A 22,288-nucleotide genomic window follows, 5' to 3' on the forward strand; every position below is an offset into this window, starting at 1 on the left:
ACCGCCAGTGAGCTACTCAGCCCCCCGCCCCCCGCCCCCCGTAGCTAGATCGTTAACATTTCCTCCCGCATGAGCGGTCTCTGAGTCTAAGAGACCTAAAAGTCTCATTTATAAAGACTGGGCGATACCCCACCTCAACCGCCGTCGTGCGCCGTTTGGTCGGGGATGTGTGCAACTTCGTATGCCGTATCGAGCGCGTCGAACCGGTCGTCGCATATAAGAGAAATGCCGATCAACCCGTATACCCTTGATGTTAAGCTAAGCCCATATTCCATATCGCATTCCGAAAGCAAATCGTGATAACCGTAAACGCCTGCCCATGTTCATATCATGGCAATCACTATGCCACGTATAGCATATAACAACGGTGAAATGTTTGATTGCATTAGACCCCTTCAATGTTGTCTTGTTGGTGAGGTTGAAAATATCAACTCGTATGCCTTGTAAATAGGCCATTTTCGAGATTATTAGTCGGATTTCCTTAATCCGTTTCGTTAAAAACTAGAAGCAAAACTCCTCAACGCCGATCTGATGCAGTCTTTAATGCCGAGCATTTTGGTACAACGTTCCAGGCGATGATCGTGTCCGTTCATGAACCGAGATGGTAGATAGCACGGTAAGGTTGTGGTGGAAAATTAAGTTGGTTAGGTGAAGCCTCCAAACTTCCTGCCGTCCAGGTTTGCAGGAAATTCGTGTGCGAGTGTAGTGAAACGACGTGTGTCGGAGGGCAGCAGCTTACTTGCGCTTATGCTCGCTTGAGTGCTCTTCGCTGTGACTTGATTCTGTGTCCGAGGATGAGGACGAAGATGTGTGTGTGTCATCCCCATGACCTTGAGAGCCGGTACCAGACAGGCTTCCGGGTGATCCAAGGCCATCGTAGCTGTCAATAGCAGCGTCAGAGTTCCTTTTGATGCCCATCTTCGCCTTGCGGACGGCTTTCGCAGCCTTCATTTGCGCCTCGCGAGCCACATCCAGAGCACGCTCAGCGCGAATCTGCTTCTCCCACATGGAAGCATATCGTCCCTTAGCCGTCAGAAGTTCTTCGTGGGTGCCCTTCTCGACGATAGTTCCGTTGTTCAGGACAACGATTTGATCGGCATGCGTAATGGTTGATAATCGGTGTCTATAAGACAAGTTAGTAAGAATGATAGCATGTAATAACAGCAGATGGTTCACATACGCAATGATGAGCAAAGTGCGGCCCTGCCCAATACTCCACACATTGTCCTGAATCTCCTGTTCGGTATGGGAGTCCAGCGCTGATGTGGCTTCGTCCAACATGATAATACGAGGATCCTTGAGAATTGTTCGTGCGATCGCAACCCGCTGTTTTTCGCCACCACTCAAGCGGAGACCACGTTCTCCAACCTGTGTGTTGTACTGATCGGGGAAGGAGAGGATGCGATCATGAATGCTGGCTGCCCGGCAAGCGGCAAAGACTTCTTCATCCGTAGCAGAAGGCCTTGCGTACTTGAGGTTGTACATCAGTGTCTCATTGAAGAGAGTTGTGTCCTGAGGGACGACGCCAATTGCTTCTCTAACCGAGTTGATAGTCAAATCTTTGACATTACGACCGTCCAGTTCGATAGATCCCTCGTCGCAATCGTAGTAGCGGAACATGTGGCGAAACAATGTCGACTTGCCACCACCCGACTCGCCGACAAAAGCTGTCGTGGTGCCAGGCTGGCATTCAAAAGAAATGTTGCGTAGCGCGGGCTTGCGTCGGTCATACGAGAAGCTAACGTTGTTCCAGCGCACATGACCTTGGAAATCTTTGCCTAGCGGAACAGCATGAGGAGTGTCTACCACCGTTGGCTGGATTTTGAAAAGCTCAAGCAGTCTCTCGCCAGAAATCATGGCTTGCTGAACTGTCCTGTAGAAAGTACCAAAGAAGTTAAGAGGTCCCTGGAGCTGTGTCAAGTAAGAGACAACCATGAACCAGTCACCAGTGGTGCGAAGGCCCATAGCGACCTGCCAGCCGCACACTAATGCCGCGATGATTCTACCAAGGTTGAAAACGACGGTCTGGCAGATATTCATCATCATCATGCCCATCTGAACTTTGGCTTCAGCGCCTTGGAAAACAGCAACCTTGCTTTGGTAGCGGCGTGACTCGAACTCTTCCGCGTTGAAATATTTGACTGTTTCATAGCTAGAGATCGAGTCGTTTTTGACAGCTTCTTCCTCGCGGTCGGCGTTTGTCATCTCTCGACGCTGATCCGCTCGAGTCGATGCCATCTTGATGGTCATGTAAAGATACCAACAAGTATCAACAAGGTTGATTTCAGCATACAGCGGTCCATATTGGTAGTAGAAAACCGAAATGGCGAGGAAAAGATCGAAAAGCATGGGGAAAACCTGAAAGGTTACCTGTTCGAGGAATTGATTGATCGATGAACCTTTGTTGAGTGCCGACAAAACTTCTCCAGTACGCTTGGAGAGATGGAAATCGAGACTGAGGGAGTGGACATGGTTAAAAGCCGCTGTCGTTAGTCCCCGGTAAGAATATTGTGAGACGGGAATCCACAAGATAGATCTGAGAGAGCCCAAAAGTCCCGATTGACCTTGGAGAATCCACAGGAGCCCGAGGATCATAAAATCTTTCAGTGGGAAGTTGTCCATCGAGAGGCGTTCTCCGTCCTTGACTAGCTTAATTACCTCCTCGAGATCATTTACAACCTGCTTGACGGCCATTGGAACAGCCACATTGACCAAGCGCTGCATCATGACCAGTATGAAACAAATGAGGACGTTGATTTGAAGCTTGACAGAGTCCTTGGGCCAGAGGTAAGGAAAGAAGAGAGAGTACCCCTTAAAGTACTCCCACCATGTCTTGTGTGGCAGCTTCTCGGGTCGATAAAAGGCGGTAGGCTCTTCCTTCTTAGGGAAACTGGGCGTTTTGTGTGCATTCGAAATGGTTCTGCCGCGTCCACGACGTCCGTTGGTCTCCCGGCTGTTGGGTTCTCGGCCGTTAGGAGTATGGCCGTTAGCCAGTTGGCCATTAGTATCATACGACCGGCGATGCCCGTGAAGGAGCGGTGTTGATTCGGCCGGGTGAGCCTCTTCAATTTTCCTGTCATCGAGGCCTCGAGCTTTGCGAATCCACGCCAAGCTAAAAACTCCAATCAAGGCGAGTAGGTGGAGGATCCTAACGAAATAGAAGACAAGGTCAACCTTGGTCCAATAATCGACACAGTTTCCATCCTTTCCTGAGTCGCTATTTCTGACAGATCGGAAAAAGTGGCAATCAGCGGCAGCAACTGCGGTTGTTGAGAATATGACGACTTCGCCAGTGAAGCCCAAGATCCAGACAACGAAATGAACGATGTTGGGGCCCTTGCGCCAATCGAAGAGGGAGATGAGGATATAGAGGTAGAAGAAAAGAGCGCCGGTAACGTGGACCTAAGCAAAAAGTGGTCAGTTCGGTTCACAATAGTAGATTCCTGTGATGGGTCGAGGGACTGGTGGTTCACGTACAACACTCCATTCGCCAGCCCATGGGAGCCCCTCCTGGGACCAGTTGTAAGGGTCTTCGAACCAGAAAGCATGATAAAACATAAATCCAGCATTGCCTACGTAGGTCGAGAAGACAACAAAGGCGAGATAGCGGAAAACATTCTTGGCGGTACGACCAAAGCCGGGACCAATCTTACGATCACCATCGGCGAGGGTGCTCTTCGTTTTGGTGATGGGTAACGGCTTGCCTCCGGGGCCCTTGATCGTAGAATGGACTTGGTCCTCTTGTTTTTTGGAGTTGGCAACGCTGTACCAAGCAGCACCAGATATGAAAGCTGTAAGTAGGATGAGGGCGTATAGGTATTGTGTTTTGCGCAGGATGTAGTCGGCTAGAGGTAGGTCATCGCGGGCAGCACCGCGAAGGGGAGTGGTCGCGATGTCGTCGGCGGAAGCCATAATGGCGGACTAGAATTATTGTGAGCGTCGATGTCGATGGTTCGTCAGGTCAAAGAGCGGCAGCCCATATGTGCACTACTGAGTCCGAGTAAAGGACGACTTGGGATAGAAGAGAGTAAGGTCTTTCACCGCGGACGAAGCATGGCCCTGCCCGTGGCAATTGACGGGACAGAGGGGCCAAAAAACGAGTGAGTGGCGGGGGAATGGAGGGAGAGGCACAAGATGTTGATGTTGGAGAGTTAAAAGACTCGACGACTCGCTCGCTCGAGGTTTCGAGGACGAGTCGGCTCAAAGCAGGACTTAGACCGCACTCAAGCAAGTGTGTGCAAGTGCGGTGCCACTACGACTGCAAGGTGCAAGGTCTTGGGTCTAAAGGTCTCTCTCTAAACTAATGTGCTGGTGCTGGTGCTGTTGCAGAGGTGCAGATGCAAGTGCAGGGAGGTGCGACCTGCCGGGAGCAGGGTGTGCCGGGTGCCAGCTGCCAGCTGCAGCAGAGCAGGTGGTGCCCACTAGCCACTTAACAGGTTATGGGCAAGCGCGATCCGACGGGGGCCCTTGGGGCCTTTGGGGCACCGACCGCATTGCTCGCAGCGCCAATCCAGGCCAGCCCATGACAAGACAGGACAAGCAACTGGTCATGGTCCAGCACTGTCCCCAGTTTCCTACCGGACAGGGTGTGAAGGAAATGCGACTAATAGCACCTTAAAACACTGACTGCACCACTGCTGGACAGGTACGGTAAGTGTTGAACCCGCCCGCACAGGCAACACCATCATCAGCTCAATATAGATGCTAACCTTGGTATGTATGTATGTACATACCCAGGTTGATGGTATAGAAGGGCAGGTATACTTCAATTGCCTCTGCTTCTCGGTCAACATCCATTGCCATCGCCCCTCCAGCTCGACAGACTCAACTCAACCCAGCCCGGCTCCCTCCCAACGGTCATCTTTACCCAACACTAACACCAAGAGCCAAGGGGGGAAAACCACATGGACTTGACAGTGGAGTGAAGGGCAGGTGCCAGTTGCGTATCCAGGCCTTTGCCTGGCGGGCAAAAAGCAGTATTTGGGCCCTTTGTGGGGACAGCTGACTTGGGTAGTGGCGAAAAAGCCACCCCGAGGATTGTCATGGTCCCCGTCGACGTCTTCTTGGCTCATCCATCAAATTGGATGAAAGAATGGCTTATGAATGAACGGACAGATGAATGGGTTTAGGCACTACCTAACTATCCAAATCATTGCAGTACAGTAGGAGGAGAAAGGAGAAGAACAATAGGAAACCCAGGTACATACTTCTTTCGGAAACTTTCTTCCCAACAAACGTCACCTCAAAATTCAAATATGCTCTTGCTGTTCCAAGGGTTCAAGGGTCCCCCAATACGAGTCTGGGGACTAGCAAAGGCTTGCTGTTATTCTGTATCCGAACCTCGTTGTATTTTCGGTTGGTATAGAATCTGCCAGCGTGTGTTTACTTGACAAGAATGACTGAACAAGGATTTTTCAAGAGCAGTTTCTCTCTTTGTTGGTAACAACTGGGTCGGAGCAACAAGTGTTAGGTACTCTTGACTAATGTTGTTTTTGAGATTGGATTGCCTAGGCGTTGCTGGATCGTTGCTAGATCGTTAGTAGTCTGATGAATAACTGAACTTACTCAGTTGTTGCTATTTTCGATTTGGGAATGCAAGCTGCGAGTGAAACTCTGCTATAGAAGAAATAACCAGTACATGGTTTCGATGACTACAATATTGCCTCAGCAGGCCTCCTATCCGTCCTGTTACTCTTGTTCCTGTTCTCGTGCTTTTCTTTTACAAGAGACTCTTGCTCAACACAAGCAGTGCCTCTCTTCTAGACCCTCTGAGCCTCCCGGCGTTCCCCTAGAGGTGGGACGCTTTTTTCTTGGGACCACACGCCCCCTGGCCCAGCACACGCCTCTCTCGATTTGGCACGCTCCCACACACAGACGCCTTCTGGGCGTCAACCAACCTACAAACAGTTAGAATGGAGTGGACCGCTTCTTCTGTTATGGCTGGTGGGTTTGAGCAGAGGGTCCCCTGGAGTCTCTTTCCGGGGCGCGGCGGTTCTTTGGTGTTGGGAGGTATCCAGTCACATTCTCGAGTCCTTCTTCTCTTGTTCTGTTGGATCCGCTTTGGAGGTATTCGATGGGTCTAAGAATTCGAGAATGCTTGTCTTTTTGCAGACGGTGTTTGGGTTGTGTGCCAAGAGCGTGAATCACGATGGAATGGTAGGTTTGTTTGGAGGACAGACGATTAATGATCCGCGGAGGTGCATGGGCTTTTGACAAACCAGACCTGGACCTGGCCTGACAGCTTAAAACGCTGGTGCCGCGGTATCAAAAGGAATGACTGACCTGACCTGACCTGACTGTTGTTCAATATTATTATGGGGAGACTGTGTTATCAGGTCGCGACGACTCGGACGTGAAAGAATCCAGATCTACAGGTCTATAATTATACTTGTACAGTACAGATTACACCGTCACTAGTCATCGCTGATATCCATAGCTACTTACCTTGGTGGATGGGCAGCTGGCATCCATATCTACTAATCACACTTGAGTTGACTTCACGTGTTTAAGTGACGGAATACGTGAAAAGGTAAATAAACAATCAAAGTCTTTACCGAGCAAGGAGGGATGGATGGATAATATGGTTTGTTCTTTTTAAGGAAACGGGTCCTAATACAACCTTCATATATTGCAACGGGCATACGCAATGAGCACCTTGACTAGTATGGTTCCGCTTCAGGTGAGATCGGGGACAGTTTGACCAACGGCTAGTTTTCCCCCAGATGGTAGGTCAAGGTTAATTAGTTAATAGAATCAACATTCACAGAGTGAGTGTCAGGGAAATTGAGATTCGTCAGCCATGCTATTGCAACTTGCTTGTACTGGGTGGGCAGAAATGTCATGAACGAAAAGCCACGCCAGATATCAGGATCCTCAGTGGTCTTGACTAGATATTCAAAAAAGGGCATCATGCTCAACTAAAACAGTCTATTCTCTGTCCCAAACACCCCATTGGCTCAACTAACGTCGTGATAGCGCACCACCTCAGCCTTGAAGATGCCCCAATCGAGACTACCTTTGCGTATGCGTCTTCTACTAGATGGACAAAGTCGACACCATCTAATCCCGTCCCAACCCTCCTTCTCCCTTTGTCCATCATCATGATCCATCCATCGATCCCTGATGCCCTTGTAAAGTTTCGTCTATTTGTTGCACTGACCGGACCGAAGGGCGTATCCGTACAGCGGGCTCAGTTGGTTCGTGCCCTGTGCTGCGCTGCGCTGCGGTACGGTACGGTACGGTAGGGTAACTACAGTAGTCGGCGGCTTTGCACTGTTTTTGTATCATGGATCATGGTAATTAATTGATTGATGTACGATGATGAATTGGTGAAAATCCACATGGCAGACCCAAAAGGCCGAATGGACAATTCGTGGACGAATTATCGCGCCGGTTCGATCTCACAAGCAAGCATTGTACGGGATATTGTACGGGAAGGGAGCGGTGTGTAATAGCTAGGTACAGTGCAGGATACAGGATACAGGAGGTAGTAGGCATGCCTCTCTGTCTTGTGCCTTGTACCAGCATCCACCTTTTACTACTGCGCCATTTGATTCTTGGTTTTTTTTTTTTTTGGTGGTCAATTCATATCAGTCATGAATGATTCCTTGTACCTAGTCGACTACAGCTTGGACGTTTAATTGCCTGAGAGGTCCCCGGTGACTGCGGTGATGGAGGATAGTCATGATGTAAGTGAGGGCCATGAGTCCCATGTTCCGCGCCTTAGCTTGTTGTGTTGGTTGCACAAAGACATGTATGTACCCGGTACTAGACTACCTACCGATTGCTTCTGATCCGAATAAGAAGCTGTTAGAAACTGACTACTGTGCAGTACCTGGCTGGCAAGGCTCAATATGTCTGCAAATGACTGTCTTGGTGTGGTATTAGTGGTGATGATCCTGGCAATTCATTGCTGAACCAATACATACAGTACCGCTATGTTCAGATTAAAGTTCTCGTTTCAATAGATACTTTCAGCTTGATATTCGTTTATGTTTCACTTCTTCGAATATACACCTACCTAAACGCTCCTGGTCAAGTCTTTTCTCGACCCCGTGCTCATCCCACATCTTCGATCCTGGTAGCTAGATCCATCCATCCATCACCCTGTCGAGAGAAGATCTGAGCTTCTGACGTAAGGTGCTCTATGTATCCGTATTGTACTGTATTGCACATGCAGCCTCTCTAATCGGCCGTCGTCATCCGAGTCAAGTCAGATGGGAGGTCAAGCGAGTCAGGAGGTCGTTTCTCGGCCAGCAACGGAACATGGCAGATCGCGGATATTTACTGTATCCGTGCGACTATCACCCCGACCTGGTATTTTTTTTATCTCCTAATTTCCTAGGCCGAGCTGTTTCTGTGAAGCGAAAGCCGGGGCAGTGATGGAATGACAAGTATTATCTAGTCCATCTATGCGTACAGACTTACAAGAACGAAAGGGAAGGGAGACAAGAAGGACAACTTCTCTCACCGGCCGGCAGGTCGCTTTACTTTGTGTTGTTGTGTCACAAAAGGCTTTAGCCTGCAGGTGGAAAGAATGATCTTTACCTCATTGTGTAAGCTACAGTAGGTTTGCTGCATGAAGCTATGCGTGTTGACGCAGGTCCCTGGGAGAGAAGAGACAACTTGGAGAGCAATTGGCGAATGGGAGTTGGCGATGCCTTCGGCCATCGACCATTCGTTGCATTGCACCCAGGATCTCTCTTAGCTACATGAAGGCCAAGGCGCGGTACGGCACTTGGATGCAAGCCGATATGATGAGATGGGATGGAACAGGATAGGACAGTATTTGCGGTGTAAAAAGACGCGCTTCATCAGCTGTTGCATCGGACATATGCACCAGCTTATACTGAGTCTAGTCCATCTGTCTATGTATCTGTCTATCTCAGATAGATATGCTAGTTACATATGCATGCGCAATTCTCAAGGCCCTGTTAGCTGTGTTTGTATAGGTAGTTAGTACACTCTTCTCTCTCTTCCCCCCCCCCCCCCCAGATCGACGACCGTGTTGGTGGGATGGATACCTTGAGCCACCTAGGTAGGGAGTAGGTAGGTGTCAGATTTATCCATCCCCATCCCCAGTCACGCAAATTGCGTGTTGCTGTCAGATATCGGATTCGCTGACAAGGTGAAGGATAAGGTGAGGCAATCCCCCCCGTCACCCTCCCCCGGTGTGCAAGCGCATCCAAGCTAAGATTGGCGATGCGCCGTCCGATTCTAGAAAAATGACAAGAGACAGGCAAAGCAGGTAGATAGATTAAGTTAGGCGGTTAAATGAATGTTTTGCTGAGTTTTTTGCTTTGTTTACAAGGGTCACCTAGTCATTGCATGTCTGTTGTTTTCTCCCCACCATCTATTCATTGTACTTGCGTATTGACTGAATGTCCAACTGTTCATCACCTCCACTGTGGTCTTTGCTTAAAACTCCACACAAAGATTACTATTATTGCCATCGTTGTTGTCGTTTTGAGGCCTTTTGGCTTGACCCTCTTTCTTACAAGTGCCGGTGACCTGTGCTGTCGTAATACGTCACCAGGTTGTTTCTAAGGGAGCCAACAGCGGCTATTGCTGAATACACATGCCATGATATTGAAAAGTCAGAGATTGTTTCTTTATCGATCAAGCTTACCTGCCTACCTACCTAACTAAGTAGAACTTCCAATAATGTCAATATAGTATCGGTATCAAATGTCTACTAGGTGCCTGGCAAATGCTTGGAATATAACAACTACCTCGTCAGCTCCCTCGAGAAAGGGAATTGCGGGTAACAAAAGGACCCAAATGCGCAGTACCTACATGGCAATTAATTGACTAGATAGCAAATAGCCTCCTAAAATGACAATATGGTTACAGTAATCAATTACTTAGGTTCACGGTCCGCGCTAGAATGGAGACCAGTTTTTGACCTTCACTGCCAAATGAAATGAAAGGTCCCCCTTTGATCTACAAGTGCCTATGTCAAACTATCCTCTATTCACTCTCCGCTAGGACACTCTCGGCAAATCAACAAAGATGGCTTTACCAAGTTAGTACTCTTCTTACAAAAGGTACCAAAGTACTTCTGCTTCATCGAGAATATCAACACTTTTTTTTTTTACCTCACCGCTTGCTCCTGTGCAGCTGTTAATCAGTCATTAAAACACACCTAACTACCAGTACACAGTCCTATAGAGGCGCTTCTACGGCAACGTTGGACCCAAGTTACGACGTGCATCGCTTGAGCTTATCCGATTGATGCAAGCCCCCCTGGTCTCTTTCTGGCGCCCAAGCATGGATGCTTAGGCCTGACAGGTCAGTTTTATTTCAACTGAACATGGGAGCCACGAGAGCAAAGGCTGCAATAGTCAGCTTCTGAGACCTAGTATTCACAGGCAATCCCGGTCTTAAATCACTAAATCCAAGACCCTTTGTCTTGGATGTTGTTGTGATCCAGCAACCAACCATCTTTGATATGTGCTGCACCTATTCGTCCAGTCATGGTTGACTCCGAACTTGACTGGTTGCAGCAGGCTCAATTCGGGTTCGTACGGGCGCAACAATGAGCTGATATCTACGGATAACAGACAGGAAACCACAGGATGGAATGTGGAATGCAACTCCAATTCTAGAGTCCGGGTCATCTTTCCTATTCTATTTTATCTCCATATGTATCTCAAGGTCACGGACAAGGACAAAAATCCATCCGTCCATACATCATCCACGGGAATGACTGACTGGTGCGAGACCTGGGTACCTAGTTTGGGTAAGTAAATAGAACAATTTAGGTTGCCCCTCTATTTTGATCCCCTTACTCGACAAGTACGAGTCGCTACAGGACCAGCCAAGACTCAAAGAGCCGCTCCGTCACGATCCTAGTGCTTCCAGAGGCCCACGGTAACTTGTTCTAAGCTATTATCAGATTAATAATTGGAACAGGTAGTCCAAAGCAAATTGGCACTCCCTCCCATCCGCTTGCTGTGCGTGGTCAGTCTAATCATGAAGCACAGGGTTGACATACAGAGCCAAATCAAGATCCATCACTGCAGTATGCCAATCTTCATGATTGGAGGGTATCATGGCAGCGCTCGGCAATAATACCCCCACCTCCATTAACTGGTAAGATATAGGTAGTCTACATTTTATATCTGTCTGTCTGTCTCCGGTGTCAGCCTCTTTGTACTCAGTCTTGGTGTAGACGAGCACATGTTAGAAACAGGAACCTTTCTATCAAATTTTACTGCTCAATATGACAACTGCGCTCCTAATCAGGTTGAGCGTGCATTTCACCACACTCCGACCCAAGTCAAGCCTCACCCTTCCGGGACCTGGAGCTAACACTTAATTAATGGGAGTTGATGGCTGCGGTTGTGGTGGGCAGCTGATGGTGGTGTCATCTCTGCAGACGGCCATATCTGTTCTGAGGGTCCAAATCTGACAAATTCAGGCCATGTCCTTCACTACATCTTCTGCCAGCTTGGACCAAAAATAAAATCTTGGCATCAGCAACCAGGTACGTGCTACCCCATGAACTGCCTACTGTATCTAGACGCGGTGGTCTTTTCTCTTTCTGGGGACAACGACCCTGAAAGTAAGTGAGGCCATTCAGGCCAGGCTGGGTTAGACTTGCTGAGCTGATGTGATGTGATGTGATGTGATACGACGTGATGCTAAAGGATGTGAGAAATAGCTGCAAGATGCCATACATAGATAGTAGTCTATGCCCTCGGTGAAACTAGTCCACTACCACGCAGGTCAGGATAGTTAGCTGAGAGATACGCGAAACCTGATACTATGCAAGAGTCATTGGTTGGTTTCGGTCTCATGCATCAATACGTGCAACTTTCAAACAAGGCGAGCATATATGAGTACCCAATTGACCCAGATGCATATATGTGTTCAAGGATCCCCTTTCTAATGAACGAGGCCTTCTAAAATCATACATACCACTTTGACCACAATACTAATGATACCAACGGTGATATCGAAAATGAACACCACCTATTCGATATAAGCGTGTCTATGGTACTGTACCTTCCGCTTACCTACCTCAACTTTGCCTCACAAAATGTTACCAGCCGCCAGCTGCAACTTCCAAGGAAACCCTCCTTTGAGGCCAACTATTCCCATCATCTGCTCCTGCCGTGCTGTGTTGTGTTATGTTGTGTTTGTGCCTATCTATCTACCTACCTGCTCATGTCTGTCTGTAATGTACCTTCCCTCCATTTCAATATTTCCAAAAATCTGATGATTCAACTGCAGCCAGGAAAGAGTCAACAACATCGACCAACCTGTCGGTCAGTCTTGCCTGCCATGTGTCTACTGCGCACAGGTAAGATTCCAGGCCGGTAAGAGGTAGGTGCAAGCCTCCATCCACAATCGCATGCAGATATCATGAATATTCAATCGCTTTTCTTGGTGGCTCACCTCTCATACTCAACTTCAGTCCACTCCGCTATTAGATCATGGCCAAACTGGGTATGATGCATCTCTCATATCTGCGCCGTCAGCCAATTCGTTAAAAACCGTCTCATCCAGTCATTTTTGGTCCCCTTCAGCATTCCCACTCCACCGTGCGGCATGAGTAGTCTCGAAGCCTCATCTCTACTTTCCAGTGTCAACTTCTCTCATGTATCATATTCTCTCTTGTCGTTGACGTGTGACTACCCAGTTTTGCTTATTCGTTGCTCACAAACTCTAAAATCTTCCTCGTATTAGCCGCTTACTTACATTTACCCTGCAACCATTATATGGGTATCAACCTGGCAATGCTGACTACCACGCCTGATGGCTACATTATCCCCAGAAAATCAAGGATCAATTGGCATTTGAGGATACGTCCCAATGCGATGGCAGTGCCGTATGATACTGCATCAATCTCTCCCTTGCCCACCAAGAGCTTTCCGTGCTTATATTGGTACCACAAAAACGACATTGAACTCTGTCAATATGTACTGTCGACATCTCATCTCCGGAGATGATGATACATCATCGCGGAATACCAACTGGACGATATCTGCCAAGCTTTGACTTGGACTCTGCGCTTGTGCAGTATGTACCATTCAAACACACAATGCCATTGACACTTTATGGCCTGATTTATGTTGACCATGATGCCAATCCCTCTCAGGTTTCGCGTTCAGCTTTCCCCTTCTGGTATTTCATGGGCCTCATCGAATCAAAGATTCGTATACATGGTTCAATCGGAGCCGCTCGACATACAAGCTTCATGCGTACTGGGTTCTATTGGTCTCGATCAGGCCGAACGCTACATCCGCATGCGGCTCGCCATCGGATTGCGTTTCATAGGTTCACCAGCGATTACGTACACGGCTTGACACATACGGCTGGACAATTATCTGGTAATGCGTATATCCAAGGATGGCAAGCCAGACATGGTCTGTCTATCCAGTAAATTGTTTGCTCTCTGCAAGACCAACACTTAGAAGTTTGGGAAACCAGAAATGGATAAGATCAAAAACCAGAGCAACTCTCTACGCCAGACCGGTATGACTTGCAAAGGCTCTGACCAAGCCCTCTTGGCTTCTCGTCTCGGACGTCATTGTACACATACCGTGCAATCGGATACGCTTCAGCTGCGGGATGACCTGTTCTGGATTCCTGGGGAAGCATGTGTGCGGCCGTAGTGTCATATATTGAGTGGATGCGTGGTGTGGGACATTGGCCTTATTCGGTATCTCCCTTCACCGGTTGAGATCCTGGATATGACCCACTACTCACTGCTGGGACACACTCTTTGCCTCCAGCTTCGGGGATAATCCCCCACACAAAACGAGAAGATCTCCAATCCAACACTTCAGCCTCAACCACACCAAACAAGAGCTGGCTGGTACTTGCCTTGCTATCAGTGACTTTGGCTACCTCTAGTTGATTACCCAGATCCTTGCTCTTCTGCACCCAACACTTGTACACACATGGCTCATATTGTTACTTCAAGTATGTATGTATACCTTGGAACTTGGCTCACCGACAAGTCTGGCGACGAACAAGTGTTGATTCCAGCAAATAGGGTTGTTCCCGAGTTTCAATAACGGTTGCATTGTGATACAAACAAGCTTGCAGGTTTCCGCTCCAATGGGCCCAACTAGCTTCACCGCGAGGCGAAATGATACTCATATCCTTGCTCATTAATCCCGACGACAAAATGGAGGAGGTATGTTTAGGCTTCGACTAGTACAATGAAATTGCATGCATATAGCAAATACTTCACGGAAATGCCTTCTTGATGCGTCTTGTATATACGGTGTGCTGACCCAAGACCAAGCAGCTTATGATCGATAAAAAGCAAGGCACCGGCGAATAGAAGTGTCACAGTATGTTGGGCGTCGCAACAGACTCCGTTTGTCTGGCCAATCTCTTTTGTGCCTTCCTTTTCTCGCCGGAAACCCAAGCGGGCTCAGAGCTCTGGACTACGAGGCATTGAGCAGAGACATCGGCCGGTTCAGCATCTGAGCATGATTACGTTCTTGTATGCAATGCGGTTACACTGGTTTGGTTTCAGTCGCTACCTTCGTTTCAGACTCGGCACCCTGCCTATTATCTGCCTCTCTACATTGTCAGAAATTTTTTCGTTTCATGCACGGCACAGCTGCCGTGCCATCTGGTCCGACAACGCAAAAAGCTTATCAATATGACGAACATCTGACAATTAGTGATGCAGATAGTTGCATATATGCTTTGCTCGTTGCCGAGTAGTGTCATGGGCTAATTGGTGCTCAGTATCTGGCTGGTGTTAAAGCCCGTGCTACCCTTGGCACCCAGGCTTACAGGCCACAATCATGACAGTATCCATGCACGCCGTTGAGAGAGGCTTCCGGGTCGACATGGCATCAACCCTTCAAAAGAGGTCCTTATCGTTGAAGTCACTTAAGGAAAGGACCAAACCTTGGGTAAATTTGAGTTGCGGCCTAACGTGCACGGAGCTTTCGAGTGTTCAAAAGTCCGTCCTTCATCTCGCCTGCAATCGTGATGGGCTGGCGAGATAGGATCCGTCTGTGGTCTCTTATTGCTTCTTGGATGTTGTTCACCGCCTACACTTTTACAGCCGATATGTAGGGGTGGTTGCCAGGGTCAATTGGTCGCGGAGCAAACAAGAAATACCTCTCAAACAAAAACATTCAGTTCGTCCCTCAAGTTTTTTCTCATTTCGTGGTGGGGATGGCCCATGTGATGGCTCGGAATGCAGCCGCACAGCGCGAGGGAGTGAAGGTCTCGAGAAACTACATCTGATTGTGTCAAACGTCACCAAAGAGGCCAGTTCGCTAATATGGTGTGGCGCGAACAACCAAACAAACAAACAAAAAAGACGACATGTCGGTGTGAGAGGTAGGCACAGAAGAACGAGCAAGTACTTACTCTGCACACGCATTGTTCAAACCTTTCACTGCCGGGGATACCAACGGGTCGGGCCGCGAGTCGGCCCAAGCAATCCAGCCTGAAAGTTCTTACTTGGGATATCCGGTGTGAGATGGCCTCCACTGCATGGATGGAAAATTCGGATGCAATGACTATCTGGGGTAGAGTACCCGTCAAAAACACCCGTTATGTACCAACAACGGCAGAGCTCGGCGCTATCGACCACGCATTTGCTAACGGATACCGGCTGTAGAGTTGTTTCGGTTTGTCGTCATGGACGCAAATGTCTGCCCAACAGCCACATTGTACTGCCGCGGCCAGCTGCACACTCGTTTGAACAGTGGGTGCTCTCAGGTGACATCCGTATTGCCCTTGTTGGTTGAGAATGGTAGCATCCTGCCAGCCAGTGCCATGTTAGTACGCAGGACGGGGAAGAAAATTCTGTCCCGTCAGGCGAGTACTTTCTCGTTCTCTGACTACTGAGGCGCGAATGGGTTGAGGGTGGGTGGGCTTGTTGGATGGGAGCAGATGAGTCTACTTCCATACTCTAAAATTCTGGGCGAAACTGTTTGTTGCCGCCGGCATCCCAACTTAGTCACGGCGAACAGTTCGTCTCAGCTACAAGGCCGTGCCTGCTAGTCAGTATGAGCAAACTGTTGTGTGGTCCATCAGTTTGCAAGATACAATGCTCGATCGAACGTAGTAGTGGAGAGTTGTGACGGGTGCCCGGCCCAGCTCAGCTCGTCAATGGTGATAGCACATGATATGATAATACTACGGATGGGACGATCGTTTGTGTGCAAAAGTAAGCAGCTCCTGGGCACAGCGAGGGAAGTTTCCCGTTTTAGAATGTGTAATAAGTCGAATCATATAGCAACACAACTACTCTTTAGAGAATCTCTCTTTCTATATATGTGTATAATTTGATTTGCATTTCTGATGGACTAATAGAGTTGCCGTCCTCGGTAAATCTCACCTCCTGTATGATAACAATAAAGCAGTGACAGAGTGTTTCATCCATATAAATTATCAGAAGCATATTTCCTGAATCTTTGTTGAATTTCGGTTTATTAGCTTCATATTTTGTGAAGATGGTGGCATTTAAGAATGGCTCACTAAAGAGTTGCACGCATGTTCTTTCTCTGTTCTGCTAACTGGGAGTTTCGGTTACCAGAATGAATGGCCTCCCGTCTTACCTAAAGTCTGAATCGGTCTGTCAAGTTTTTTAATTACCTTTCCATAGAATCTCATGCATATTTTACGTCTGGTTGTTCTGTTACCTCGCATGGCGCATGCGAAATCATCTCACGGATTTGGTTTCCATGAGTGTATCAACCGAGCAAAATAATCTTACTCCGTTCCACAAGCTTGGAAATGCGAGTTATAGTTTTAGGGAAGTACTCTCTTGTGGCGGCTTAGGATCTGCGACGGATATCTGAGACATATACTGATACTGGAGTGTGACCTGGGAAGAGTAATTTGGACACAGGAGTAACGAACGGACGTCGTAATACGAATTTCGCTCGTATCACTAAGGAATATACGACAGGCCAGTTATGATGAGATCGGAGAGGCTCGCTCGGTAATATTGAATGGATGGTGTAAATCAATAAACTAGGGGTGCTGGTTGATCAGCCACTGCCCTGACGAGGAGATTATGTAGCCAGGGCAAGAAAAAAGCAAACCCATATTTCTTTTAACCGAGAGATATTCACGCTCTTCATCGCTTAAAGACGATTTCTCTATGTTCTGTGTAGTAAATGATATGATGGTGGTCAGTGATATTCAAAATCTCAACCCAAGGCGTATAAGTGCCCAATCTACTATCTGGAGGTTATCATGCCTATTGTCACCGGGATTGGCTGGACGAGAACAATACCCCGAAAGAGCACAGCCACTGTCAAAAGTGGGGTCTTGGGGGCTGGATCAACCCGCAAATCTTTCAGCCTTGTGCGCTCCGAACCCTTTTCACCCCCAGCCTCAGCCTTGCTACACTACATCCTGACGATCAACTACTATCTCCCGTATCATTGAGTTGAGCTCTGTCAATACGATTTAGGTTAGTATTTACCCCACTATAGAATACCAAGTCGTCACCAAAAGCTTTCGCTAATTGATAGAGTTCAGTTTCATCGCTGTATCATACGGACGAGCACGACAGACAGATACCCTTGGTTCTAGTCTGCGACTGTCAAGTCTCGAGACCATTGGCTAAGAGCACCTCGCGTCAGCTCTTACGAAGACGTTTGTTCCGGACGTACGATTCGATCGAAATTTCTCTAGACTCTTGTCTCCGGTCGTCTGCTCAAGGCGCTCTCACACAGGGGGAGGAAACCTATCATCCTCTTTCTCTGTTGCCATCATGTCAAACAACTCGCCCTCCACACCCGTCAAGGTGCCCTCCAGTGCCGCAAACCACACACAGGCCACTTTGGACCCAGATCTACGATCACAGATCAATACTATTCTTCTACGCGACGGTCACGTTTCCAAGTACGCTCCCTCCCTTCGCCAAGCTACATCATAACATCCCACTAACAATGTTGCCCAAGAATACAAGATGCTCTCCTTCACGCTCTGAACTCACACTCTACGAACTGGCCTACTACCATTCAGTCGCATGCTCTATCTCTTCTACGCTCTGGTGAGGTGGCAACCTTCCCTGCTCTCCTCAGCCGCGTCCTCGAAGATGTCCGCCACGACTCTGCCCTGAACCCCATATCCTCGAGTTCCAACGGCACTAACGCCAAGTCTGCAACCAACGGCGACGCTTCCAAGACTAACGGCGCGACGGATGCTAAGCTCAGCCTTGCTGTGCCAGAGTCGGTCGTCGAGGAAGCTCTCCGCGTCACCAGAGAGAGCCTGGAAGCCGTTTGCGAGATCGAGGACGATGGAACCGCCTGAATGGCGTCACAATACAACAATACCGATGAATCAGACAGGGGGCTAAGAAAGGGGCGTTTGTGTCATCAATTAGATGCACAGTGCCATATTATTCCGACAGAACCAAAACCGCTCTTCCTATGCAAAGTTAAAGCCCCCTGCTGAGACGCTCAGCAGGTGGGGAGGCAACAACAACTTGACCAAATCATCATACAACATTAACGAATACCAGAGTAAACAGTCCAGGATACAATCCTGGATAAGCCCGCAATTGTAGGCCAACTAATGCCTCTCTTGAATAAGAACCCATATGTAATGCACACAATCAACCAACCCACCATATTCACAAATGAAGCACAGGACGGATGATACCAAACCCGAAAGAAGGCGTGGCTACGAAATGAGATTTACACACGAAACGACTGAATAGACAATTTCTTGATAATGAGTTAGCTATGATGCATCTTTGGACTATTGGCGTTGTCTGACTGTGATAATTTGGTGGTTGGTACAACTTAAAGCAAAATATGCCTTCGGCTGCCCTGCGTCAAGAGTAATACAAAGTAGAGCATAAACGCAACCTTATTCCTGCATAATAAAAAACCAATGCCTACTAACTCTGTAATAAGCAGTGTATATGGATTATCGATTGAACGAGTACAGTACTATACATATATCGCAACTTGAAGATATTCGTTGACGGTGAGTGATTAGTTAGCCTTGCGTCACTTTCACTGCACGTTGTATTAAAGCTAAGGGAATCAATTTCATCATCTATCAAAGCGCAAGTCTGTCTTATGTCACCGAGTGACCACAATCGTTTCCTCCCGATCTTCAAAAACATCATGATCAGGTAGGATGCTGTCCATCTCTCCTCTACCATTCTACCAACTCCTATTTCAATATTGACCAAAGTGTAGGGATAAATCCATCTCACTGGTTGGTCGCACGCTGATGCGGAGATGTACGAGAGAAATTATTAGAGTACAAAGGACTCATGTCCATACAGTCGTTGCCGTCCTTTAGTCGTAGAGATCATCATCATTGCCAGCATCACCGAAGGAGTTGCCGGCGTCACCACCAGCGGCCTCGGCACCAGCCTCAGGGAACTTGAAGAAAGCGCCAGGACCGGCGTTCTTCATCTGCTGGGCGAAAGCCTCGTATCGGCGGATCTCAACATCTGACACTGATCGGCGAGCCATCTGCATGGCCTCCTCAAAGTGAGCCTTGGTCAGCTCAGGGACAGGGTCCTCAGCGTCCTCGTCTGTGTCCATCTCGTCACCAGCAGCCTCACGAGCCTTTTGGCGCTCGATATCGATAGCGATGGACTCCTTGATGGCAATCTTGACAGCGCGTTGTGTGATGAAACCGATATCGGCACCAGAGAAACCGTGTGTCTTGGAGGCAATGTAACCAAAGTCGATATCGGAGGCGATAGGGGTCTTTCGGAGCTGAGCCTTGATAATGCTAAGACGGCCAGGCTCGTCGGGGAGGGGCACGTAGATGAGCGAATCAAGACGACCAGGTCGGCATAGAGCAGGGTCAAGCTGCTCGGGTCGGTTGGTGGCACCAATAACGAAAACGTTCTTCTTGGAAGTCATACCGTCCATCTCTGTGAGAAGCTGGTTGACAACACGGTCGGAAGCACCGCCGGCGTCACCCATGGAACCACCACGGGCCTTGGCAATGGAGTCAAGCTCGTCAAGGAAGACAACACAAGGAGCAGCGGCACGGGCCTTGTCAAAGATGTCTCGGATGTTGCTCTCAGACTCACCAAACCACATGCTGAGGAGTTCAGGTCCCTTGACGGAGATGAAGTTGGCAGCACACTCGTTGGCGACGGCCTTGGCCAACATAGTTTTACCAGTACCAGGAGGACCAAAGAACAGCACACCTCGGGAAGGAGACATGCCGAACTTGAGGTACTTCTCGGGGTGATCGACAGGGTACTGGACGTTCTCCTTGAGATCTTGCTTGACCTCCTGGAGACCACCAATATCCTCCCAGCGAACGTTGGGAACCTCGACAACGGCGACCTCGCGGAGAGCGGAGGGGTTGGAGACACCGAGAGCGAAGCGGAAGTTCTCCATTGTGACACCAAGGGAGTCGAGGACCTCGGCATCGATTGTGTCCTCATCGAGATCGATCAGATCCATCTTCTCACGAATCTGCTGCATGGCAGCCTCAGAGCAGAGGGCGGCAACATCGGAACCAACGTAACCATGTGTCTCGGATGCAATCTGCTCCAGGTCGACATCGTCACCGAGCTTCATGTTCTTGGTGTGGATCTGGAGAATCTCGAGACGACCAGTAGGGTCGGGGACACCAATGTCGACCTCACGATCGAATCGGCCGAATCGTCGAAGAGCGGGGTCGATAGAGTTGGGTCGGTTGGTGGCGGCCATGACAACGACGTTGGAACGAGCCTTCATACCGTCCATGAGGGTAAGAAGCTGAGAAACGACTCGTCGCTCGACCTCACCGTTAGTCTTTTCACGCTTGGGAGCGATGGAGTCAATCTCGTCGATGAAGATAATGGCGGGAGAGTTCTTCTCGGCTTCCTCAAAGGCCTTTCGCAAGTTCGACTCAGACTCACCAGCCATCTTCGACATGATCTCGGGACCGTTGATGAGGAAGAAGAAGGCACCAGTCTCGTTGGCAACAGCTCGGGCCATCAGAGTCTTACCAGTACCGGGAGGTCCGAAAAGCAAAACACCTCGCGGAGGCTTAACACCAATAGACTTGAAAAGTTGGGGATGTCGGAGAGGAAGCTCAACCATCTCTCGGATCTGGGCCATCTGCTTTCGGCATCCACCAATATCGTCGTAACCGACCTCGTTGAGGTTGTTCTCCTCCTCGTCGCGCTGAATGGGCTCACCCTCGCAGTGAATGACAGTATCTTGTGCGACGATACCGTACTCTGGGGGGTCGACCTCGACGACCTTGAACTCTACTTGCCTCATGCCACCACGGACGATGAATAGGTCTCCTTGGCGGACAGGTCGGTAGGCTTCTCGGAAGTAAGGGGCGAGGAAAACGTCAAATAGGGAACCGGTGATACCCTCGACGGTATCAGCGATAGGGAGAACAGCAATGCGCTTGGCCTGTATGATTGTTAGAAACAGTACTGTTCGGCGGTACCAGCAATGGGACACTGACATATTTGATATCGGGACAAGGGTGGATAGTAATCATGTCGCCGTGCTTGACTCGCAGGTTGTGACGAACGACTCGGTTGATGCGGGCACTGCCATCATCGAGCTCATCATCAGCAAGGACGATGAGGACTGTGTCCTTTCTCTTCTTGCCTCGGACGAGGACGGTGTCACCACGGAAGAGCTGGAGCTGGTCCATGGTGGCCTCAGAGAGGGCAATGATACTGTTATCATCGTTGACGGCATCGGTGACCCTTGGTGGTGTCAGTTATTATCCCATCGTCATACAGCGCAAAGCACCTACATCAACTGGTTGGGCTTCTTCTTCTTCTTGAGGATCGCAGTCGCGACGTCATCCTCCTGCAGAATGGTTAGCTGTGTGTTGGAGACTCGTATGGAATCGGATGCCACGAACGTTCTTGACCTCGGCGCCAGAAGCGTCGCTATAACTTTGTTAGCCAGTCTGCTCGCACGTAAAGAGAGACAGTCGCTTTGACTGATGTCGGAAGTGAGAATTCACATACGTCAGGTTGACCTTCTTGTGGGGGTGGTGCTCGTCAGGCTGGGGAGCCATGATGGTTATCTGGTTGCTTCAAATGAAGCTGGTACTGGCTCGGTGATGACGAAAGGAGGGGGAGCTGTGAGAGTTGCGGAAAAGCCAAGAGATGACTTGATGGATGTCGTACTTGGTGTTTAAATGGGAATTGCGGAGATTGAAGAATGGGGAAGGGGAGAATGTAGAGGGAAGAATTTGGGGTGGAGAGTAGAAAGTTGTAAAAGTGAAAGCAGACGTGATGTCGAAGGTCTGGCCTGAAGGTTGGAGGCAAGAGCTGTTCAAAGGCCACCCACCTGCTCCGGAACGGCTATTGACAGCGATTCACTGGCCGACCGCCACCTCT

The 22,288-nt window shown here is 49.0% G+C and overlaps 5 protein-coding genes across 5 annotated transcripts; 2 read left to right on the forward strand and 3 right to left on the reverse strand.

The window, feature by feature from the left end:
• Window positions 1–30: 30 nt before the first annotated feature.
• Window positions 31–3,912, reverse strand: FGSG_05527 (uncharacterized protein; the record flags this gene model as incomplete). Its single annotated transcript, XM_011325772.1, has 3 exons — window positions 31–1,123; window positions 1,181–3,402; window positions 3,478–3,912. 3 exons carry the CDS (start codon window positions 3,910–3,912, stop codon window positions 736–738), a joined length of 3,045 nt encoding a protein of 1,014 aa, XP_011324074.1. The 3' UTR covers window positions 31–735.
• Window positions 3,913–5,934: 2,022 nt separating this feature from the next.
• On the reverse strand, window positions 5,935–6,471 carry FGSG_12752 (uncharacterized protein; the record flags this gene model as incomplete). Its single annotated transcript, XM_011325773.1, has 3 exons — window positions 5,935–6,250; window positions 6,283–6,368; window positions 6,445–6,471. The coding sequence occupies 3 exons, from the start codon at window positions 6,469–6,471 to the stop codon at window positions 5,935–5,937; spliced, it is 429 nt and encodes a 142-aa protein (XP_011324075.1).
• A 4,173-nt stretch (window positions 6,472–10,644) lies between these two features.
• FGSG_05528 (uncharacterized protein) lies at window positions 10,645–11,743 on the forward strand (the record flags this gene model as incomplete). The annotated part of the gene is made up of 5 exons (XM_011325774.1): window positions 10,645–10,741; window positions 10,915–10,962; window positions 11,357–11,488; window positions 11,525–11,566; window positions 11,715–11,743. 5 exons carry the CDS (start codon window positions 10,645–10,647, stop codon window positions 11,741–11,743), a joined length of 348 nt encoding a protein of 115 aa, XP_011324076.1.
• Window positions 11,744–17,352: 5,609 nt separating this feature from the next.
• FGSG_05529 (uncharacterized protein) lies at window positions 17,353–18,255 on the forward strand (the record flags this gene model as incomplete). Its single annotated transcript, XM_011325775.1, has 3 exons — window positions 17,353–17,410; window positions 17,479–17,844; window positions 17,904–18,255. Exons 2-3 carry the CDS (start codon window positions 17,714–17,716, stop codon window positions 18,253–18,255), a joined length of 483 nt encoding a protein of 160 aa, XP_011324077.1. The 5' UTR covers window positions 17,353–17,410; window positions 17,479–17,713.
• Window positions 18,256–18,982: 727 nt separating this feature from the next.
• FGSG_05530 (cell division cycle protein 48) lies at window positions 18,983–22,222 on the reverse strand. The gene is made up of 5 exons (XM_011325776.1): window positions 21,914–22,222; window positions 21,805–21,832; window positions 21,694–21,749; window positions 21,394–21,643; window positions 18,983–21,338 (listed from the first exon to the last, which is right to left on the reverse strand). Exons 1-5 carry the CDS (start codon window positions 21,961–21,963, stop codon window positions 19,257–19,259), a joined length of 2,466 nt encoding a protein of 821 aa, XP_011324078.1. The 5' UTR covers window positions 21,964–22,222; the 3' UTR covers window positions 18,983–19,256.
• Between the last annotated feature and the right edge of the window lie 66 nt (window positions 22,223–22,288).

The sequence above is a fragment of the Fusarium graminearum genome, chromosome 3 (assembly GCF_000240135.3).
Source record: "Fusarium graminearum PH-1 chromosome 3, whole genome shotgun sequence".
NCBI classification, from domain to species: domain Eukaryota; kingdom Fungi; phylum Ascomycota; class Sordariomycetes; order Hypocreales; family Nectriaceae; genus Fusarium; species Fusarium graminearum.